The sequence below is a fragment of the Tenebrio molitor genome, chromosome 5 (assembly GCF_963966145.1).
Source record: "Tenebrio molitor chromosome 5, icTenMoli1.1, whole genome shotgun sequence".
In the NCBI taxonomy this organism is placed as follows: Eukaryota; Metazoa; Arthropoda; class Insecta; order Coleoptera; family Tenebrionidae; genus Tenebrio; species Tenebrio molitor.
This window is the reverse complement of record NC_091050.1, coordinates 13,146,187-13,167,521: the sequence shown is the minus strand read 5'-3', so window position 1 is coordinate 13,167,521 and position 21,335 is coordinate 13,146,187. Positions and strand designations below refer to the sequence as shown.

Genomic DNA, 21,335 nt, shown 5'->3' with positions numbered 1-21,335 from the left:
TGTATATTTTTTTCTGATTTATCGGCCGTAAAAACGAAAGAGCGGTGCTGTTTGCCGGACAATACAAATAAGCTGTGCAAGCTCATAAACCAGTGGTCCACTTCCGTCGTAATTAAAAACATAAAATTCGCATTATCGCGGCACGCAGAGTTGAGAACAAACGTCATAAATACGGGACGTAATCTTCAAATGAAATTCTGGTCAGCCACAAAAGCAGTACAAACATGACGGGTTCACATCCCACCGTCATTTCCATGTTCAAATAGGGGGGTCGGGGGAGTTGGAAGCGCGTGTCAACATATTAACATTCAAGAGATTTTTGAATTAATACAGGATGTAGTACAATGTCAATTTATGCATATTAATGAGGGGCCCGGGCACACATCGCCGGCGTAACCGCAATACAGGGGCACTTTACTTATCGACGGGGTTGTTTGAACTCATCCGATATCGGCTGTGTTCGACCTTTATAGACGACCGTAGCCTACTAAAAGGGCTGCCGGACCCTGGATGAAACTGCCGACGCAGCATATTTTAGAAATCTATAAAAGGCCGCTCTTTTTCTCTTCTGTCCACATTGAAATAATTCCTTCGCTTTCTTTGAACAAACTGCGCTAAACGGCCGCCCACGACGTACGGGGTTAAACGAGCCCGAGGGTGTCCGTCAAAATTCACCATCAATTTACCTTTTTCGGACGTGATATGGTGATCTCGAGATCAAATTTCAGCCTGGGGTCCTGGAAGATAAACGCTCCACACATTTTAATGACAGCATGAGTACTCCTAAAACAGAAATGTAAAAACGAGAATATGCAACACTTAATTCACTCGTGATAATCAAGCGAAATTTGATAATACACCTCTTAACGTTTCAAAATTTCGACCCATGACGTTTGACATTTGCAATTACCAAAATGAAAATGCAAAAATCACTAATTTTTTCAATTATCTTGTGTGAATTTTTCAAATTTATAATTTTAATTTATTCTTTGTGCATTTTCATAACATAATGTTTTAAATTAATCTTTACATGTGTGCTTAACGTTTCACTGTTTCGGCTGAATCATAATTTTTCATTTTTTAACGAATAACATAACCTCGATTATTTTTTAAATAAAAATCACACTCTGCAAAATGCAAATGTATCGCAACAATTTTTGACGATTATTTTCATTATTATAAAAACCCAAAAAACTGTTACTTTTTAGAGACTTACAGATGTTGGTGACCGACAATTGTACCGAAAAAAGTGAGGTTACGTGAAATTGGTTTCATTCGAGTGGATAAAATTTCGTGTAAGGGGCATAAGACCAATTCAGGTGAAGCTAAAAAGCTAAAATGTATTATTTTATTGTAATTATTCTTGATGTGAACATGATAACATAATGAAAAAAGTGAGGTTAGGTTCAGTTTCAGTTGCTAAACGGATAGGTGATGTTTGTGTGAAGACTGTAGATTTATTGCAGGATTGCAGGTAATGTCAAACAAATATTTAACAATTTCGGATTCCGTGCTTATTACATAATAATTCATAATAGTCATCACTAATAATAACGAGAAAAAGTGAGGTTAAGTTCCTTTTCAAATGCTAAAAGCATAATTTCCTGCTTGCTGGCAATAAAGTTAGGTCAAGTCAAGCTAAACCTTTTAGAATTTCGAATTTGTCATTTCACAATAATTTCTTCTGGTTTTGGGTATAGGAAATGTGCAATAACTATAAATCAATGGACAAAGTGAGGTTAGGTTACGCTTCTTGCATTTTTGCCTGAGAACTACGTTGAACAATTTAAAATTAATTATCTTCGTGTTTGTTGATAGATCATTATAGAAAAAATGGAAAGAAGAAAAATGTGAAGAAACGTTTTTTCAGATGCCAAATGCATAAATCTTTGAGTGAGGACATAAGTTCACTAAGTTCAAGTTAATTCGATTTACCATTCAGCTGGAATTTCAGTGGGGTTTTGTTATATAATAATTAATAAGTGTGACGCAAATAACGAGGTTGGGTTCAGGCAGAGCTTCAGCTGGTACATTTTTGCATGAGTCAGGTCAGGTCAGGTCAAGTTGACTTCGGGAGATTTGTCATAAAAATAGCCAAAACACGAATGAAAATTGTGAATAGAAAAAGTTTATATTGGGAGACGATCTCGTCGGACAGGAAGGTGCAAACATTTGCAGTGAGGAATTGATTTTCAATTACTGAAAGTAACCGTTTAAAAGCAGCGATCTGTCGAGATTGCACCCCTAGTTGTGCTCCCTCACCCTAGCGGCGAGCCCCGCTATGAATGACTGAGTTCACCTTCTCAATCAACCGAGGCAGTTCCAATCAGGCCGACCTCTAGCGCGTCTTGTGTTTTATGAAGTTATAAACACTGATTGTGGCTGTTCGGTGCGGAGGGTGCACAGCGATTTTCATAAGATTCTGTCGAAGCGGAAACCGCAGCCGAAAGAATGGCACTATAATTTGTACCACGTCATTTTGGCGTTAGCGAAGGGGGTGAGAGAGTATCTCGAGCACGCATCTTGAGATTTAAATTCGCGGTGGCGTTCCTTTATGAATAATTCATCGGCAAACATAGCAATATACAGATATCGATGGTGGCGGGGCCCGCAACTGATGGGATATTAATTAACTGGGGTTTATACAGAGGCTGTACCACTATTAATCACTTACCGCAACTTAATCTCAACACTTGTCGGCTTAATGTGTCAACATCCACCCCGAATCGCGGGGGCGAAGCCGCCGCAAAAATTCAACGTCTTACTTAAACCGGATTTATTTGCCGAACGGCGGGACCTTATTAAAATGTATGAATTTTTTTGTTGCACATAAATTATCAAGCTGCATCAAATATGGAACTGCACCAGGAACGATCTCCACAAAATGAAAAGTTTCAGCTCGAGTCGTGTACAGTTTTCTCCTTATCACAAATTTGAATCGTCTATTTGCTGATAACAGGCGGGAAATACAGAAATTGCCAAAGACATAAGTGTCGTTTAATTTTCATTGATTTTAAAGAGCATTTCGCTGCACGAGTGCCATTAATTTGTCCAGACAATTCGTTCAGCCCAGACTGGAGGTTTTCAGTTTTCAAATTATGGATTCGATCGGTCCAAATAAGTGGAGTGGTTGTGCTGAAAGATTTACAAGATCCGAACACTGAAATTTATGTGCGAACATGAATTTGCGCATTTTAATAGGAAACAAGAATGCAGATAGCACAAATGCATCCGCGACTCATTATAACACCTCACGTTTTGTAGCGGAGGCATCGATAAATTCATTCCTCACTTTTATAATTTTCAAATGATATGTTGTAACTGCCGTTACAAGACTGTTCAACGAAATACTACGAAAATAGTACTTTCAAAACGCTTCAAACAGTTGACAGATAAATTATTATCGTTTTCAGCCACGTTGATAACATATCTGCATCGCTGATCTCAGCAGATTCTTCTTCACCTCGCTTTCAAACGAACGTTCTCGTGAGATTGCAAGAAATTGTTTGGAGGATTTTACACATCCACGGTGAAAGATTCCAGTCAGCTGAATTAAATAAAACAAAATCTTCGCTGAAAAACATGACTGAAATCAAATGTAACGCACGCAATGTATTTTTTTTTTAGTATAAAGTACCGATTCCATTTTATTATGTAATGAAAGCATTTTTTAATGAAATTACAACTATAAATTATTTCGAATCTATAAGTTTATCCGAGAATGGAGTAAACGAAAAACAACCCAAATTATAACGAAGAGGAAACGAGACTTATACCATGGCGTCATCTAGGAGGTGGCGGTAGAATTTAACGAAAGAAATGTAATCTGGTGTAACGTTGGTTGTCTAACCTGCAAGCATTTCTTAATTGTTTTTATTAAAAAACTTGATAATCACGTAAGCGAGTTTGTTTTCTTCAGATTTTCTTTTATTTGAGAACTAAAAAGGTCTTAATGTAGTTTTATTTCGTGAGAAAGGAATCAAGAAAAGTCTTGGAGAGGAAAATCCAAACGCTACTTCATTTATTCGATTTATTTGTAATTCCTAAATAATTTATTAACATGTGAGAACACTACAAAATCAAAACTAACCCCTTTTTTTAAATTGTTGTATTTTTCCGTAAACGGAAATCTTTTCTAAAAGGTCACATCATTTTTGTCGAAATTACTTATCCATTATATTCATATTCATCTTCAATCGGAGTCAGATAGGGAAATTGTAGTTTTTCTGGAAACAGGTTCATTCCTGCGCCTTCCGCGCACGAAAACTTCTTGGAAAAGTCTTCGGAGTTGCGCATCATGTTTTCAACTCGTAACGCCACCGGCAAACCCGGCTTCTCAAACACTTGCAACATAAACTCCAAAATGGTTGTTTTCTTGCACAATTCTAAAAAACAATATTTTCACCCCGAATAAAAACAGAAAGAAGAAATGTTGAAAATACCTTGAGCCGTGGCTATGAAAAACACTTTTTCCCTCGAATACTGCGCAGATATCCACGGCAAGATGTCTTTGTCTTCAGACACACCGAACGAATCAAAAATCAATCTGAAAGCGGTGTTGTCCACTATTCTTTCGTTGATGGAGAGAGTCCCGTTCAGACTAAAGCTGATGTTCTTCCCTTGCAAAATCCGCGGAGTCGAGTCCATCATGGTAGTCATGGTCTCCACCAGAGCAGCATAAGTCGACTTGGACGTCGACGCCAACTTAATTCCGAAGGTCATTCCAGTTGGATCAAAGTGACGAGCCATCTGGCGCGCCAGTGCCAAACCAGCTCGCGTCAGGATCAAGTACTTCGGAAGACCTGTTGGAGCTCTTTCCATGAGACCCAAAGGCACGGCTAAAATGGAATTTTTCAGATGAGATTTGTTGGAACGGTGAAGACTCACCGATCGACGGTTTCGTGTAGAATGTCATGGGCTCGCTGCCCAAAGGGTCCAAAAAGTAAGAGAATCTGCAAGAGATGATTAAAACAAAGAATTGAGATGTGGCACTCTTACATTTTGTCACCAGAGATCTGAGTCCCTTGAGTCGAGTAGATGTTGCGTTTAAAATTTGACATTATGTTGATCAAGTTGGTTTGGTAGTCTTCGGTAAGGTTTAGTTCTTCGTAATTCTTCAACAAGACGGATTCTTCAAGTGGAGTGAAGAAGATCAAGTCCAGACTGTTACACTTCTTCACAACTGAAGTCTTGGTGTTGTCGTCGATCCACTCTGCTTCCAACAGACTGTGACAGAAATTCTTTTTCAACGAATCAAACAGATCCGTCGCTCTTTTGTTTTGTTCTTGTTGCTCCCTGGCTGTGACCGTTGACTGGACAAAACTCGACCACACATCTGGGAGGAGCTTCTTCGACAAGTCAGTGCAAAACTGCTCCCGATTGGACTTGTGCTTCGGGATGACAGTATTGATAAACAAATCGTACGCATGAATGGACAAGAACGCGTTGTGCAACACACTGAAAAACACCATCAGTGAAGGTCACACAGAAAAAAAACTTCACCTTTTGGTCGTTTTAGCAAGTGAAGTGAACATCGAGTGAAAATATTTCCCGAAGTACACTTGCACCATCGTGCTCTCCGCAACCTCGCGACCTGTCAACCTTTCGAAAAGACTCTTCCAGTCAAAGATCGGATAGTGCAATTGCAGGTCGGAAATTTTCCGCATGTCGTAGTTTTTGTTGATGAAGTTGGTCAAAATCTCGACTGATGGTGGTAGCGCCTGAAACAATCATTTACTCGACGGGCACAAACTCGTCACAGACTCACGTCGAGATTGTTGAGGACGTCATACTCAATACTAAAACGTATATTTTTGGTTGTGGCGAGCAAACTGTCGGGGGAAAGCGTCGAGAAAGCTCGCAGTTCTCGGATTACTGCCTCGATAGAATCCAAATAACCGCTGTAGTCGTGTTGGCAGCTCTGGAACGATTCGTAGATTTGAGAGAGCGAGATGTGGGAGCCGCGAGTTTGTGACTTCTGCTTGCGGAGGCATCGACTCTTCAGCAGCGACAACCCCGACCAGTTGTCCACACCTGTCCGCAGAAAACTCTTGTGCGGGAGAGTCAACTGTAGGATCAGGTTCGACGATTGCTTGTCCACATCTAGCCCCACGTCAAAGAGCGGCATGGACTGCCTCAGAAGCAGATCACCAACCAGATCTGTCAACGGTACAGACAAACTTGTGTTGTCTAACTGGAACTGTCCGACTTCTTGCAAAAACTCCTCAACTGAAAACACACTGTGACTACTTATCACAGTCTACTCACTCTCTTACCTCTGTCCATCCGCTTGCGATAGTTGAAATAATTCTCGTGTTGGACACAACTCTGATAGAATCGCTTGAAATCTCTCTCGTACTTGGCCGATGAATTATTGACGACGTCTAGCTGGGCTAGCACTTTTGCATCGTTGGCTTCGGTCGAATCTTCGTCAGTTTGGTAGACCCGTCCGCATGCGAATTCGTAGAAGTCTTCGCAAGGAGTTGCGGAATGGTTCATCGTGCTCAAAATGCGCGACGCTGCTGTTTTGCAGATTGCGGACTCGCACACAGGGTTGGATTTTTTCGTTAAAGGAGAGACCATCCTCAAGGCGATAGACTCGGTGAATCCGTCGGATTCCATCAAGGACACGTCGGTCGTTGATGATAGTAGCTTCTCAGTGGTCAGAATGTTCACACTCCTTGTTGACGATTTTGTAGGTTCTTCGACTATTCTTGCTTCAACAGTAGATTCTCTCTCCGCTGTTCGTGTAAATACCTCTCCTTCCTCTTCTGTAGTTGTCATTATTTCTCCTCTTTTGGTAACAGATTCTCTGTCTTCTATACTCGTAGATTCCGTTTCTTCGGTCTCTGTTATTACCATTACTCTTCCTCTTTGCGTAGCATTTTCTCTGTCTTGTGTAATTATTTTTTCTGTCTTCTCTTCGATCTCTGTTGTTGTCATTACTGTTCCTCTTTGCGTAGTATTTTCTCTATCTTGGATCTGTGTAATTATCTTTTCTGTCTTCGTTGATAATTCATTCTCTTCGATCTCTGTTGTTGTCACTACTCTTCCTCTTTGCGTAGCATTTTCTCTGTCTTGGATCTGTGTAATTATTTTTTCTGTCTCCTCTTCGATCTCTGTTGTTGTCATTACTCTTCCTCTTTGCGTAGCATTTTCTCTGTCTTGGATCTGTGTAATTATTTTTTCTTCATTCTCTTCGATCTCTGTTGTTGTCATTACTCTTCCTCTTTCCGTAGCATTTTCTCCTTCTTGGATCTGTGTAATTATTTTTCCTGTTGTCTTCCTTGCAAATTCCTTCTCTTCGATTTCTGTAGTTGTCACGATCTTCTCTGTCCTACTCACCTCATCCTTGATATTTACAGTCGCGACTATTTTCTCTCCTTGTGTCGATACATCAATTTTGCTCGTTGTTACAAATTCATCTAATTCCTGCTTTACATCTTTGTCCTCTTCCCTATTCGTCGTATTCGCAACTTCTTTAACTTTTTCTGTCACAAATTCACTCTTCTCTTTACTCGTCGTAGTCAACTGTTTTTCTTTAGCTACAGCAGTCACCACTTCTATCTTATACGTAGTCCTTCTGTCAAGATCTCGACTTGTCGTAGTCTCAGCCTTTAACGGTCTAGTCGATTCTCTTTCCTCTTCTTTAAAAACAGCACTTGTCAACTTATTCAGCAACGTCGTCGCCTCCGCAACTATCTTTTCGTGCGTTTCGTTCGACTTCATTCCTTTCCTTCCCAAAACTTCTGCTCGGTCATCCTCCTAAACAAACCATTGAACTGGAAGCCTCACCAATAACTAAAATATACCTTTCTGCTGCCATGGTGAGTTTTAGGCTGATCTTTACCACCCCAACTGATGGATGCGAGTAAGATGATCAAACAGATGACCAGAAAGACGAGCAGAGCGCAAATAAACGATCTGTAAGAAGTGTCTTTCCTTGTGGGTCTACTGTTGTCTTCACCGACGGCGTAAGAACCTTTCGTCATTTTGGACAGATTGGAACTGAAATGGTCTAATCTGGGTAGTAACAAGCTTTTCTAATCAAGTAGGAAGGAAATCGCCTTATCCGAACCAACCACCGGTGCGTTATCAACCGCAAATTCTGTTCCATCTTGAGGAACTTGCATTTGCATGTCTCTAATGTGTGATTTATTTTTAAAGAAAGCTTCTTCCGTAGAAAGAATAAAAAAATCTTGTTCTATAAAGAAATATTTTGCTTATGTAAAATAACAACTGAATTTAAAAATAGATATTTTGCGCAAGAGAACGTACAGTCGCGAGCAATAAATTTTGATCGTCAAGGTCATTCTTTGACGCAATTCCAAATGCTCCATTGTAAAACAGTCGTAAATGTCATAACTTTTCATCATGTTGTATGACATTAATTGTCATTTTTTGCTCATTTTTTGACACTTTGTTGACATGGGTATAATCAGGCTGGGAAAATTTTTAAATTTGTGACAATCTAATCAAATTTTGAAATGACATTGATGACCAAAATTTATTGCTCGCGACAGTACAGTGGCCGGCGATAAAAACTAGCCATCACTTTTCTGTTACGTCATAATGCAAATGTGTAATTAATGGTTTAATGACACTGACATTTAAATGATGGCTAACTTTTTTTGTCGGCTACCGTACGTATTTATAATACCTATTAAGCGATTACGGTAATTGCTCGCGAATAGCGTACCGGTTATTTTAACGGAACGTAACGCGAAAACTCTCTAATAATAGTGATAAAAATTCTCGTACAAGAGAAGAGCATTAGAGATAAGATTATTAAGTTATCGCCATATTGTTTCTAGATATCTTTGTAATAGCTAGTTAAGTTAAAACTAATAAAGATGTTGACGCGGCAGGTTGTTAAGTTATGGCGTAGTTATCCTAGAATATTAAAAAATTGTGAAAACCGAGATAAAAGTTGCGTAAGAAATCAAACGATAAATTTATTAAAGCGGAATTACTCGAGCGATGTTGTGGTCATCGGCGGTGGAGCCATGGGCGCTTCCGTTGCCTACTGGCTCAAGGACAAAACAGTTGGAAGCAAGAAAGACTTGAGAGTCGTGGTCATCGAGAAAGACCCAACAGTACCAACTCCCAAGTCTCTTCAACTCTTTTTAATTGTATCCTTTGCAGTACTCCTGCTGTTCGACTTCTCTGTCAGTCGGTGGAATCCGCCAGCAATTTTCCGTCCCCGAAAACATTCAAATGTCACTCTTTGGTGCCAGTTTTATCAAAAATATCAAATCCAAATTTGGACCGGAAGCTGACATTTCCTTCATGCCAAACGGTTACTTAATTCTGGCAAGCGAAAACGGAGCGCAACGGTTGAGCAACAATTTCAAACTCCAGCAACAACTGGGGGCGACCAACCGCCTGTTCACAAAACAACAGCTCAAAAAGAGGTAGTCGTGGTAGGAAGTTGTGACTTTTAACTGAAAAGAGCGACAGGTTTGCTTGGCTCAATGTGGACGACATCGAGCTGGGCTGCTGCGGTGGCGAAAACGAGGGCTGGTTTGACCCGTGGGGGCTGCTGTCGCTGTTAAGAAGCGGGGCTAGCAGCAAGGGGGCCGAATTTATCCAGGGTGAAGCTGTGGACTTTGTCTTTGGGGCCAACGGCGAGCTGCGAGGAGTTGTGGTACACTAAATTTGTCTGATAAGTTTGCGTCAAAAAACTGGTTCTTTGCAGGTTAAACTGCCAAATAACGAACAAAAAACGATTTCTTTTGAGCATTGTGTGATAACAGCAGGGGCCGAATCTGGCAAGATAGCGAAATTGGCGAGAATTGGGAGCGATGATTTGTCGACGCCTCTGCCAGTCGAGAAAAGGTGTGAGAGTAAATTCTGTTGACCAGAGACTGATTTAGTGTGTTGTCGTTGCAGGAAGCGCTACGTGTACAGATTTGACAGCCAGGGAGATAACCCCCCTGAAATTAACTCGCCGCTCATGATAGACTACACTGGAGTGTACTTTAGGAGGGATGGAGGTTCGTACATTGGGGGGCTGTCGCCGAAACCTGAAGAAGAACCAGAAACGAACAATCTGGACGTAGATTTCGACTTTTTCGACAATCGAGTGTGGCCTCTCTTGGCCCACCGCATCCCAGCATTCCAGAGTGTGAAGGTTTGTGTCGGAAACAGTCTCAACAGATGGAAATGAGTTGATTTTAGGTGAAAAGCGCGTGGGGAGGCTTTTACGAGTACAATTGTTTCGACGCGAATGGTGTGATAGGGCCCCATCCCGGTCACTCGAATTTGTACTTTGCCACAGGTTTTAGCGGTCACGGAATTCAGCAGTCCCCGGCGGCGGGGTTGGCCATCGCGGAACTCATCGTAGATGGGGCCTTCAAGACCATCGACCTCACGAGAATGGGATTTGACAGACTGATCACACACAAACCACTGTATGAAATTGGAATTTATTAAGTATCGAATTATTATAAAACTATGATGACTGAATATTTGTACACCAAATTTTGAGGTTATGTAATGTGAAGTGAACAAAACAGTAAATAAGACATAGAATGGCGATGATATGAGTGTATATTGTCTTATTTGTTGATTGTTTACAACAGTGCGCCTAGAAATTACAATAAAACTGTACAGTATTCGTGGTCGCCTAAAAGAAGGCTATCGAAATAAATATCTGCGCTACAAGTTTCCTACTTTACAACGTGACAAATCCACCACGTGTAGCTGCTTACACTATAAATAAAATAAATAATATGACTTGTTAAAAATCAACAACGAACAATTCATAAAAAGCTACCAGTATGGCACTGGTTGTTGGGAATAAATTTAAAAAATTCTACTACAAGGAGGTAACCGGAACGGTGATAACAATTTCGATAAGCATCCACTAGTAACGATCGAAAAACAACCCAAAACTGTACCGGACGCCTCGACTTGATAAAAATGAACACTTGCGCCTTGTACTATTTAAGTAAATTTGTAAGTACAGTGTTGGGTGTGTGGTGTAATAATTTATGCGGCTTTCAAAGACTTCATGAGGCCGTCGGTCGACAGGGATTTGGGCCTCTCGATGGGTAAGCCCAGGGCGCGGTCCCAGACGAGCGACGCCAAGACACCCAGCGCACGGGACACGCCGAAGAGAACAGTGTAATAGTTCATCTCTTTCAGTCCGTAATACTGCAGAAGAACACCGGAGTGGGCGTCCACGTTAGGCCACGGGTTCTTCACCTTGCCCAGTTCCAGCAAGATTGGGGGCACCACCTTGAAGACGTTCGATACCAACTGCAAACAAATCAGGTTGGTAGTAACAAATCTGGTGATTTTCACGTCAAATGTCAAAAATTGAAAAATTCGAATCGGTGCGATGTGTTTCATGTCGGTGCTTGTGGTGTTGGGGCGAAGCCCCTCCTTACCTGGAAGAGTGGGTCGTTGGGCAAGTGCTTCAAGGCGAAGTCCCTTTGGCACGTGTATCTCGGGTCCGTCTTCCTCAACACGGCGTGCCCGTAACCAGGTACGACTTGACCAGATTTGAGTGTTTTCCAGATAAAATCTTTGAGTTCTTGTTCGGTGGCTTTGTCGCCGACTTGCTGGCGCAGCTTCTGCAACCACATAAGTACCTCCTGGTTGGCGAGACCGTGAAGGGGCCCCGCTAGACCGTTCAGGCCCGCTGCGAACGACAGGTAGGGGTCGCTCAAAGCGGACCCCACCAAATGTACAGTGTGGGCGGACACGTTGCCTCCTTCGTGATCACTGCAACACAAAACGGAGTCAACCTTCCGGTCCAAAGATCACTCGAGGTTTACCTGTGAATGGTTAAATATAATCTCATGAGTTCGATAAATTCGGGGTTATCGTAACCCAACATCTGAGTGAAATTGTAACTCCAATCCTTTGAAGTGTCAATGGCACCGATCCCTGAACCGTCCTTGAAAGTGTTTCGATAAATGGTGGCCGCCACCACCGGTAACTTCGCGATCAAATCCATCGAGTCCTCGTAGACGTACTACAATTTGAATGTTAGCGCCAAACAGTGATGCCAACGTGACGACACTCACCTCCCAATATTTCGACTTGTGCACGCCGCTGGAGTAAGCTTTGGCGAATCTACTCTCGCTGTTCAAAACTGTGATGGCCGCAGACAATTGCGACATGGGGTGTACATTCGACGGGAGATTATTTAAGAGGGTGACCACATGTGCGGGTAATTCTGCACGTTCCGCCCACTCTTTAGACACAGCCCTGACCTGCAACTACCGTGTCAAACAAAATCCCCAGATTTGACGTAAACGTACCTGAGCTTCGGTAGGTACGTCCCCGGTGATGAGCAACCAGAAGAGACCTTCTGGGAGAGGTTCGCTACCACCCGGCGCTTTGGGGAGTACTTTTTGGCATTCTGGTATCGACAGTCCCCGAAAACGGATTCCTTCGTCCGGATCCAGCACCGAAGTTTCGCAAACGAGGCCCTTGATGCCTCTCATGCCTCCGTACATCTACAAAAGACAAACAGTAGAAGAGTGCGAGCGGGATGGAGTCCAACTGCGTACCATGTCGACGGTAACTTCTCCAACTTTCTGATTTCCGTAGTTCTTGCGGAAATTCTTGACGCGCTCTTGTTCTTTGGGGACTTTGGCGGCGAGAACCGCCTTGAGATCGGTCGAAGCATCACTGAGTTGCCTTAAAATTACGGATACCTGAGGAAAGACTTTCTGAAAAACGAAAGTAAAATCATGTGAGTCAAGTGTGGAGGTGTGTTTTGTTTGGTAACCGTCCGGAACAGCGGATTATCCGGATCGCTGCAGCGGTTACGGTATTACCTACGTCGGTAGATACTCGAGATAAGAAACGTAATAGAGCGCTACTAAAATAAAAACGATAAACAGTGGAATAACGAGGGGAATAGAAAACTTAATTGGCATCGAGTGGTTCATTGTTTTTAGATAAGAGTCAGACACTCTATAAAGTGGGTTTATCGGCGGCAGGCATTCCACCGATAGTCGGATCGTCTTGGAACGTTGGTCCGTCGAAATTGGCGTTGTTGTTAACCAACGTCGAACACATTTAGATCGAGGATCGAAAACCGCTGTAAACAATATCGAAGTTTGAAAATAGAACGGACGCAGGTTACGGACGCACGGACCTTTGAGTCGAGCACCAGTGGCTAGATAAACCGCGTAAAAATAAATATTTCAGTTGCGGTGGAAGCAAAACAGGTCTCGATCGATCAAGTGACCGCCCTCTGATTTTTTGAACAATTCACGTGAAGATAACGCTCACTATCGTCGACAGATTGAACCCCTAACTCAAAACAATGACTCCCAAAGCAGCAAAGTCAATTCGAACTCTTAAAGGTTACAAATGGCATGATCTTGAGCCCATTTCGGGAATGTTAAAAGTAGCTGCACGGCTACGATAAGAGGCGATTATCTAAGTGTGCCGTCAACGTGATCACTTTACAGCGTCTTGTACCAACACTCGACCGAACAAACTTAACAAAACAAACACAAATAACATAAAATCGGACTGACCTACCTCACGGCAGTAAAGTCTTCGATTCGGTGTTTGTTCGCAAGATCAAGACAAAATATTGTTTGTTTTCGACCGAGTGCGAAAATAAGATTGTTGTTATAAATATCGCACCTAAAACACTCGAAAATACGTTCAACTTGGCAAGGACACAAATCTGTTTGTTTGCAGGACGTGAACCGAAAAAAAAAGACTTGCGATCGACTTGACACTTGCTGTTTGCCAATTAATTATGCGGTGGTCTTTGGACGATCGAGATAAGTCTAATTCGAGTGGATCACTGTCGATTTATTTGCAATTAATTATTTCTCGATATTATCAATTTCCTTTTTAATACCAGCGATAAACAACCATAATCAACCTTGAACTAGGAAAAACATCGAATAACCTGTTGCACCGACCATTTGGAAAATTCTGGTGGGTGGCGCTAATCACACTCGATCAAGGGAAATCCATTTCTCGTTACAAGCACCACTCTCACGTCACAGCTCGCGTTTTGTAAAACCGTCGAGTATCCTTTGCACTTCAACACCTACGTCACTTTCGATGGAGATAAGCGTGACGTGACTCACTTCCACTGATACTGTCTCCTGTCTCTTTTGTGAATCGGGACAATTCCAGAGACCTAGAATCTGTATTCCACGACGCGCGGAACGTACTTCTTGGCTCGACCGGCTGTCACGTGTCAAATTGACCATGCGGACGGCGCCGATAAGCACACATTTATAGGTTTTTCGTGGCTTAACAATACAGTAATTGGGTTTGTGGTGATTAATTTAAAATGTGACCTGGCGTGTCATTAGTTTTTAATGAAACATATGGTAATGTGTGGAGTCGTGGTGGTATTGATTGCTTGAGAGTAAAAACTGGAAACTGGCTTGTGGAATCTAGAGCAAAAGCAGAGTTTGACGTTTTTAGGTGTACCACGTGAGATATTTCCCGAGAAGTAGGCGTTGACGTGTCAAAATCACCTGGTTGAGAAGGCCCCGGTACACGCGCGGGAAAACCGCGCTTTATGGTAAATTGTACACTGTAAGCAAGGTAAACTATTGTAATGACGTGCGATGATGTTGGAAGTTGACCTTAAAACTCGGATTTCAATTGAACGAGCAAAAATTATTGTCATGCTAGGTCTCGTGTCCGAGAAACCGATTATCCAATAAAATTTTCTGGTCCTTCACGGTCTACACAAACAATTTTTTTTTTGTGGAAAAGTACCCAAATCTGACCCATTCTCTGTACTTGGGTGGAATTAAGTCGTTTATAGTAGTGTTGATCACCGAGTGCCGGTTTTAATAAAGGCAAGGTATTAACCTTAATACGGCGACTTACTTTTATCTTCTTACGTAACGATCTGCGGGAAAAGATGACAAAAAGGACAAACTACGGTGATGTCGTTCTGGAATGCAAATACGAGGAATCGATTCTGGATGTGGGGGAAAGCTCGAGCGGAAATTGAAACAGCAAGTTGCTGTCGAGTCCTGGGGGTCATAAGTACGGGAGCATCACAAGACAATGTCATCCCGGTGTTGACGGCAGTTCAAGCGGGTTATTTACGGCGGTCGTAATGCAATAAAGCGGCCCACATTTTAAAATGTATCGTACGTTTTGCCAGTCGTAACTGTAAATTTCGGAGGCGTCGATAAGTAAACCGACGATGATAACACAAAATGACCAAATCGGGTCGTGACACACTCACCTGACCCTCTGCCAGCTTCCCGGCTGTAACACGAAACAGTGCCATTCTGAGCGATTTTCACCGTGTTTTCTCAACGAACTTGTATTTAACACACTCGACAGAACGTGCTTATGTCACCGGCAGCGGCGTCGGCCCAGTGATCGCACCAAAAAACGAACAATTCTGTACGTGTGCCGTTGACATGCGCACTAGGTGGCCAAGGACGGGGGATTTCGTCCGAGGGGGACCTTGCAAAGTTCAAGAGGCGGCGGAGAATGCGCTTCCCCCGGAGATAGGCAACACAACATACACGGTTTAACGCACGCATTAGTGGAAAAAGTAATAAAAGCAAAAATAGCAAGTGCTTGTGTTTTTCAGTGGTACAAAAAAAAAGCAGAACTTCAGAAGTTCTAATAAGTTTTTGATAGCAATTATGCATTTGTGGTTATGTAGTCAGGTATACTCCGTTCGTTGTAAAAGTGGAGATGAGAGTTTTTTGATTTTCTACTTGCTTTGACAGTTGTCGATGAACCTAAAAACCTAAAATTATTTATAGTTTATCGTGTTTCACTGAAGCAAAAAAGATAGGCATCAAGAACCGTTGCGAATATCTTATTATTTTTTAAATATTAAATGAATGGACGATAACAGTTTTCCAAGTATTTTCTGCTATAATCTCCAGGCTTTCGTAACTTTGGGTTATCGGAACGAAGTTGAGTGTTTTCTTTGTTATTTTGTGTAGACTGGTCTATAATGCGAGTGATAAGTAACGCTGAATTTTCTGAAATATCTGGAATGAGAAAAAGTAGAAATAAATCCTTTGAAGTAAATTGTGTTTTTTTCCTTAGAAACAGTTAAGATAACACTTATTTACACAACATGTGTATAAATACTTAAAATTCGCCTTTTTGCCTTGTTTTTTTTTGTGATTCCTCTATAATAATAAAATTCAAATAAACTTTGTTTAAATATTTATGTGAAATTACAATATAGTTGTTATTCTGAACTTAATGACTGTGAATAACTTGATGGGATGCTGCTCTTCAGGGGAAATGGTGTCCCTGAAGAAGCTGGTGATGGGCACGGTGCTTCGATCCCCATTGTGTAGCTGCAAAAAAAAATTCAGTGTGTATTGTATTGTGTGGAATATACAAACGCAAGATGTTATTTTTAATACTAGTTATAATGCTACTTTACATTCACATCTATTTTATTTAATAAATATTTTTTTCCTTGTGGTTTGTTAAACAGCTTATAACTGTTATAAAATTAAATAGTAGACATTTTTCTTACCCAACAACCGCCTTGTTAAAAACATCTCTTGAATTTTTGGAGCCAAACCTCAACACAACATCCCTTCTTCCACGGAGACACACTTGTAATATGTCTTCATAAACCTGATTTATGACAATATCGGTTTTATAATAAAAACCATCATGGTAATCGTCTTCGGAATTAAAACACACTCCAGTTTTGAGTATGGCTATCCATACCTCGACTTCTTTCTGGTTTTTGGATTTAATGGTGACATCTTTCAGAACACTCATTTTCGATGTTAACTTTAATCTGACCATCTATTAGAAAGAAAAACACATTTACCTAAAAACATTAACAAAAAAGGAACAAACCTTGCTTTTTGTTTAATACGACAAACTCTTCCCCACTGTACAACTGGGGTGCGTTCAGAAATCGGTGCACCTAGGTCGCCATGCGCCGTTCGTAAATTGCCGGTAATGCAAACATGGTCATCTGCCATGCCAGAATTGTTTGGGTGATTGCCTGGCCTGACGGTGTTCCCAAGTTACCATGCTCCATGAGTGTGGGAAGAATTGCCGCACATGCGCAATAATAATAATAAACTGTCAATTCCATATATGGTCAATAACCGTCATTTTGGCGCCTCAATAATAAGCTGGGGCTGGCTAAGTCGCTAAGGACTATGTATTGCGTGGAGGGAGAAAAGACTGGAGATGGCACTAATTCAAAATAAGTTTACCGGCCCGCGAAAACTACAGAGTCATAAAAGGTTTCTGAATATAGACGCTAGGCCAATAGCTTCCTTGGCCTTCCTTCCAGGCGCATTCTGCTTCTTTATCTAACGCATTGTGGACTGGGTCATAAAAGGTTGTTGCACGTGCTTTTAGAGGGTTCGGATTTTTAACATGGGAAGCATAGGAAATGCCATCTCCAGTCTTTTCTCCCTCCACGATGTATTGCCAATTTGCTGATTATATAGGTTGAACGGAGTAAAATAATGTAATATGTATTTGTTTTAAAAAGTTTATTTGATTTATATAATTTTCTTCAGTTTAGGTATATTTGTTTTAAAAGGCTTATACAGTGAACGGCAAAAGTATGGAATAAATTCATTAAAAATGAAACAAATTTTTTTTCAAAAAAATCTTTGGACAGGTCAATTTTAGTTTATAAAAATACATATTTTAATACAAAATAAAATTCCAAGCAGTCATTTGTTTCCGAGTTATGACATCATCGATAGTTTTTTTAAATGGAAACCCCCAATTTTTTTCCTTAATTCTGATAGCCCTTTTAATTATCTAAACGCCAGTATAAAAATTTTGTTACCTTACATAAGGAAATTTTTGAGAAAAAAAAAAATAAAGTTGGAAAAAATAAATTTTATAACGAACAAAAACAAGTCAAAAACGGTGTTACTAAGTACTTAAAATAATAATACGAAAGCGTTGCTGGAATTGTTTTGCATTGTAATTGGACACTGTCTAAATAGTTCTGCACTCTTGCAGGTTTCGTTTTGTATTTTTTTCTCACAGTGACAGTTGCTAATGTTGCTATTATTTCTTCATCATCATTACTATTACTTTCTTCTTCGCTTTCAGATGCTAAATTTAAAATAAAGTCTGCAGCTAACGCAATTGACAATGTCCACATTTTATTTTATACGTATGTACAATTGTACATTGTACATTAGAAACTGAAAAAATATTATCTTCACTATTAGTTAGCAAATCTAACTTTCTTTGTGGATGGAATGCGCTTAACTGTTACCGTAGTAATTTGTGGTCTTCTGGAAGTGGAAACTGGCGCGTTGTAAATAATCAAAATAAAATATCTAGAGTTTTTATAGTTTTTTCTAGAGCTGAACGAAATGATAATTTTACCAAGACAATGATGATTTTTGATAATATGAATTTAGAAAGAATAAATATTAAAATCAATGGTACCCAACATCCTACTTATGAATATCAGGTGAATAATGAGGATTTACAACGCTTGTATGCCGCATTCCTCTCATGTAATTATAAAAAAGATTTGGATGAAGGTACGTGTGCTAGCTATAAAGATTTTTGTAACTTCTATTTAGTTGTTGCTTTTGATGTAACCAAAGAAAATGATGAAAATTTATTTAGTAAAACAAAATCTTCTGAACTAGAAGTTAATTGGACATTAAAAGATTATCAAAATGTTAATTACTATATTTATGCTGTAGTTGAATCTCAAAGAATTGCGGTAATAAATGAAATATATTATTCTTTTCTTATTTCTCACTACTGTAAAAAGTTCAGATGATGTTAATATTACAAGTTATTCAGAACAATTTGGGTATTTAGAGAGTAATGGATCATTATTAACAGAAGCGTCTTTGACTAGTGTTTCGCATACCAATGAAGCATTAATAAGGTTTCAAGAATTCTATAATTTACCAACTGATGGAACATTAAATCAAGAAACACTTGCTTTTATCAGTAAACCTAGATGAGGCGTTAAAGATAATCCAACAGCTTATAGAGTTCATTATCAAAAATGGAATAAAACAAATCTTAAATGGTATTTTTCGTTAGCTACAAACGAGATGAAAGAATTAGCACAAAAAGCCTTTGATCAATGGGAATCTGTTTCAAATTTAAAGTTTGAGTACTGGCACAGCCAGCCCAGAGCCGTCGGATATACTTATTTCATTTTCTAATACGCTGTTTCAACATAATCATAATTCACGGTGTCAAAAAGGAATATGTTCTAGCAGTTTTGACGGAAAAGGTAATGTTTTAGCACATGGCTTCTTTCCAAATAATAATGAATGTTTAGGAATTCATTTTGATAAATCAGAAAATTGGTATTTTGGTGAATCAGGCAATACACCTGACGGTCAGACTAATTTTTATACAGTATTATTACAGGAAATCGGACACACGTTAGGTATTGAACATTCTGCAAATAATAATTCAATTATGTACGCCTATTATAAAGGTGATATTGATAAATTAACTCAAGACGATATGTGGGCAATTCAATATTTATATGGACGACCTGAACGATTAAAATATGAATTAATACCAACAACAACAACAGTTAAACCTACTGTAAGCAAAGTCTGGCAAAGCGTCCCTGAAGTCGGAGTCAAAGCTACAGTTGGTAATTCGTCTTCGACTAATGAGCCTTTGGTGAATTTACGTGATTTTAATAAGGAAATTGATACATTTTTAATTGCAAATCATCATATGTATATTTTTTATAAGAAATATGTTTGGTTAGTCAATTTAAAAGACATGACTTATGATAAAGAACCGAAATTAATTACAGATTATTTATATTTTTTGCCAGATGATTTTAAAGAAATTTCGCATATTTATCAAAGACCTTCAGGTGATGTTTTAATAGTTGTTAAAAATTTATATTATTTAATTGATTTTCCAAGTTTTAATGTTAAAAGTGGATATAATAGTCAATCTATTGAAAATTTAGGAATACCAAAAGGAAAAAGAAATGATGCGATATTTAGAACTTATTCTGGAAAAACATATATATTTTATGATAAACTTTTGTACATTGAGTTTGATGAGTGTTTGTTTAGATCAAAGAAAAATGGCCTTATTTCAGAATTATTTGCTGGAATACCTCCAAATATAAGCAGAGCATTCAGATATAGAAATCGCATACGAAGAAATACATTATAAACATGAAAAGGCCAAAACAAGGTAAAATCTTTGAAAAATGTTAATTTTAAAATATACCTTAAAACGGGGGTGTTTTCACGATTTTTTCTGCTTTTCTGTTTACCCTTGGAAATCGGGGTGCTTTTCCTTAAAAGTGGCTGTGTGGTGAATGGGCCTACATACTACTTCGAGTGTTTTATTTTACTGTGAAAAAAATGTCCACTTTGGATGCATAAAATTGATTAAAAACAACTGCTTTTTTTAATAGTAGTGCAACCATAAGCTTGTTTATTGATCGTCGATAACGAGCATATCATGGCTTTTATAACTTTAGGGACTATAAAGTAGCTATGCAGCGACGACGTCACCAGTTCAAACAAATAAAAATCGTGATTTATGGAGGAATGTCAATATACATTTTACATCTAATAATTATTCAAACAATAAGTTTATTAGAAATTTATCAGAAATTGAATGTGCAACTTTCCGTACTCCTTTTCGTACAAGTTTTTTGACGGGGTTAATTTTCCTCGAGCGGCCTCAAATTCGTTCAAAATTTTCTCTAGAGTAAACTGTGGGATTAACGTCCTCGGCTCTTTCCATTTTCATTTAAAAACTAAAATTGTTTATAAAAAAAAACAATACATCAACCTATTACCTGAAAACCATTACGCCAGCTTTTGACGAAATACTGAATCCTTGAATTTTAACCATTTCAAGAACCAAAATAAAATACAACGTTGTATCTATGTACCACCTGCATAAACAAGATTATGGTTCATTTCGGCCTTGAAACATTCCCTAATCCTATAGTCTATTGATTATGCCCTTAATACATAAATAACTATTATAACATTGCGTAAACAAGAACATTTGAATTTCTAACAACTATGCTGAACAGAACTTTGAATAAAGCTGCAGAAAATAATTCATCTTAAGTCATGGTTCGCGGTGACCTAGAAAACATTTATAATAAAGTGTGAAACAAGATCATTGTTTAGAGCATTTCATTCAGATTCGTTGCACTGAACGTGTAAATGTGCATCAAGTTCAAGAACCTCAAATATTTGTCCAAGTTTCTCTCCTTGTCGCAAAAAAGGAGAAATGCCACTCTTTTTGCCCCAACTAACCGAATCATAAATAATTTCCGCTTTCGCTGTGGCAAAATGAACCGTCGCTATCGCACGAACCATCTACCAAACCACTGCACGAGTGCACATGTAATAATGCAAATGTCCGTT

General features: G+C 39.5%; 3 protein-coding genes and 2 long non-coding RNA genes across 7 annotated transcripts; 2 read left to right on the top strand and 3 right to left on the bottom strand.

The window, feature by feature from the left end:
• Window positions 1-1,359: 1,359 nt before the first annotated feature.
• On the top strand, window positions 1,360-10,665 carry LOC138131448 (FAD-dependent oxidoreductase domain-containing protein 1-like). 2 transcript variants are annotated; one of them, XM_069048462.1, is made up of 6 exons: window positions 1,360-1,474; window positions 9,145-9,413; window positions 9,460-9,646; window positions 9,698-9,837; window positions 9,892-10,132; window positions 10,180-10,665. In XM_069048462.1, exons 2-6 carry the CDS (start codon window positions 9,217-9,219, stop codon window positions 10,432-10,434), a joined length of 1,020 nt encoding a protein of 339 aa, XP_068904563.1. In that variant the 5' UTR covers window positions 1,360-1,474; window positions 9,145-9,216; the 3' UTR covers window positions 10,435-10,665. The 2 variants fall into 2 exon arrangements, with proteins under 2 accessions (XP_068904563.1, XP_068904562.1); XM_069048461.1 differs by lacking the exon at window positions 1,360-1,474 and adding an exon at window positions 8,800-9,095.
• LOC138131443 (endothelin-converting enzyme 2-like) lies at window positions 4,017-8,024 on the bottom strand. The gene is made up of 8 exons (XM_069048453.1): window positions 7,812-8,024; window positions 6,276-7,764; window positions 5,768-6,228; window positions 5,503-5,720; window positions 4,999-5,457; window positions 4,888-4,952; window positions 4,443-4,838; window positions 4,017-4,385 (listed from the first exon to the last, which is right to left on the bottom strand). The coding sequence occupies exons 1-8, from the start codon at window positions 7,989-7,991 to the stop codon at window positions 4,168-4,170; spliced, it is 3,486 nt and encodes a 1,161-aa protein (XP_068904554.1). The 5' UTR covers window positions 7,992-8,024; the 3' UTR covers window positions 4,017-4,167.
• LOC138131446 (probable citrate synthase 2, mitochondrial) lies at window positions 10,409-15,364 on the bottom strand. 2 transcript variants are annotated; one of them, XM_069048457.1, is made up of 7 exons: window positions 15,203-15,364; window positions 12,525-12,686; window positions 12,273-12,470; window positions 12,036-12,224; window positions 11,784-11,983; window positions 11,394-11,730; window positions 10,409-11,262 (listed from the first exon to the last, which is right to left on the bottom strand). In XM_069048457.1, exons 1-7 carry the CDS (start codon window positions 15,245-15,247, stop codon window positions 10,993-10,995), a joined length of 1,401 nt encoding a protein of 466 aa, XP_068904558.1. In that variant the 5' UTR covers window positions 15,248-15,364; the 3' UTR covers window positions 10,409-10,992. The 2 variants fall into 2 exon arrangements, with proteins under 2 accessions (XP_068904558.1, XP_068904559.1); XM_069048458.1 differs by lacking the exon at window positions 15,203-15,364 and adding an exon at window positions 13,905-13,927.
• A 140-nt stretch (window positions 15,365-15,504) lies between these two features.
• LOC138131451 (uncharacterized) lies at window positions 15,505-16,011 on the top strand. Its single transcript, XR_011159816.1, has 2 exons — window positions 15,505-15,638; window positions 15,702-16,011. It is a non-coding gene; the product is annotated as an uncharacterized lncRNA (long non-coding RNA).
• Window positions 16,012-20,523: 4,512 nt separating this feature from the next.
• LOC138131450 (uncharacterized) lies at window positions 20,524-21,262 on the bottom strand. Its single transcript, XR_011159815.1, has 2 exons — window positions 20,753-21,262; window positions 20,524-20,689 (listed from the first exon to the last, which is right to left on the bottom strand). It is a non-coding gene; the product is annotated as an uncharacterized lncRNA (long non-coding RNA).
• Between the last annotated feature and the right edge of the window lie 73 nt (window positions 21,263-21,335).

Bases quoted from the DNA above. Each gene is read 5' to 3' on its own strand.
- LOC138131448 (XM_069048461.1), top strand. From the start codon at position 8,853: ATGTTGACGCGGCAGGTTGTTAAGTTATGGCGTAGTTATCCTAGAATA. The intron at 9,838-9,891 runs GTGTGAGAGTAA...TTGTCGTTGCAG, and splicing joins CCTCTGCCAGTCGAGAAAAG to GAAGCGCTACGTGTACAGAT. The intron at 10,133-10,179 runs GTTTGTGTCGGA...AGTTGATTTTAG, and splicing joins CAGCATTCCAGAGTGTGAAG to GTGAAAAGCGCGTGGGGAGG.
- LOC138131446 (XM_069048457.1), bottom strand. From the start codon at position 15,247: ATGGCACTGTTTCGTGTTACAGCCGGGAAGCTGGCAGAGGGTCAG. The intron at 12,687-15,202 runs GTGAGTGTGTCA...TTCGTTTTTCAG, and splicing joins GGAAGCTGGCAGAGGGTCAG to AAAGTCTTTCCTCAGGTATC. The intron at 11,263-11,393 runs GTAAGGAGGGGC...ATTTGTTTGCAG, and splicing joins CCAACGACCCACTCTTCCAG to TTGGTATCGAACGTCTTCAA.
- LOC138131443 (XM_069048453.1), bottom strand. From the start codon at position 7,991: ATGACGAAAGGTTCTTACGCCGTCGGTGAAGACAACAGTAGACCCACA. The intron at 5,458-5,502 runs GTGAAGTTTTTT...GGTGTTTTTCAG, and splicing joins CTTGCTAAAACGACCAAAAG to TGTGTTGCACAACGCGTTCT. The intron at 4,953-4,998 runs GTAAGAGTGCCA...CATCTCTTGCAG, and splicing joins CAGATCTCTGGTGACAAAAT to ATTCTCTTACTTTTTGGACC.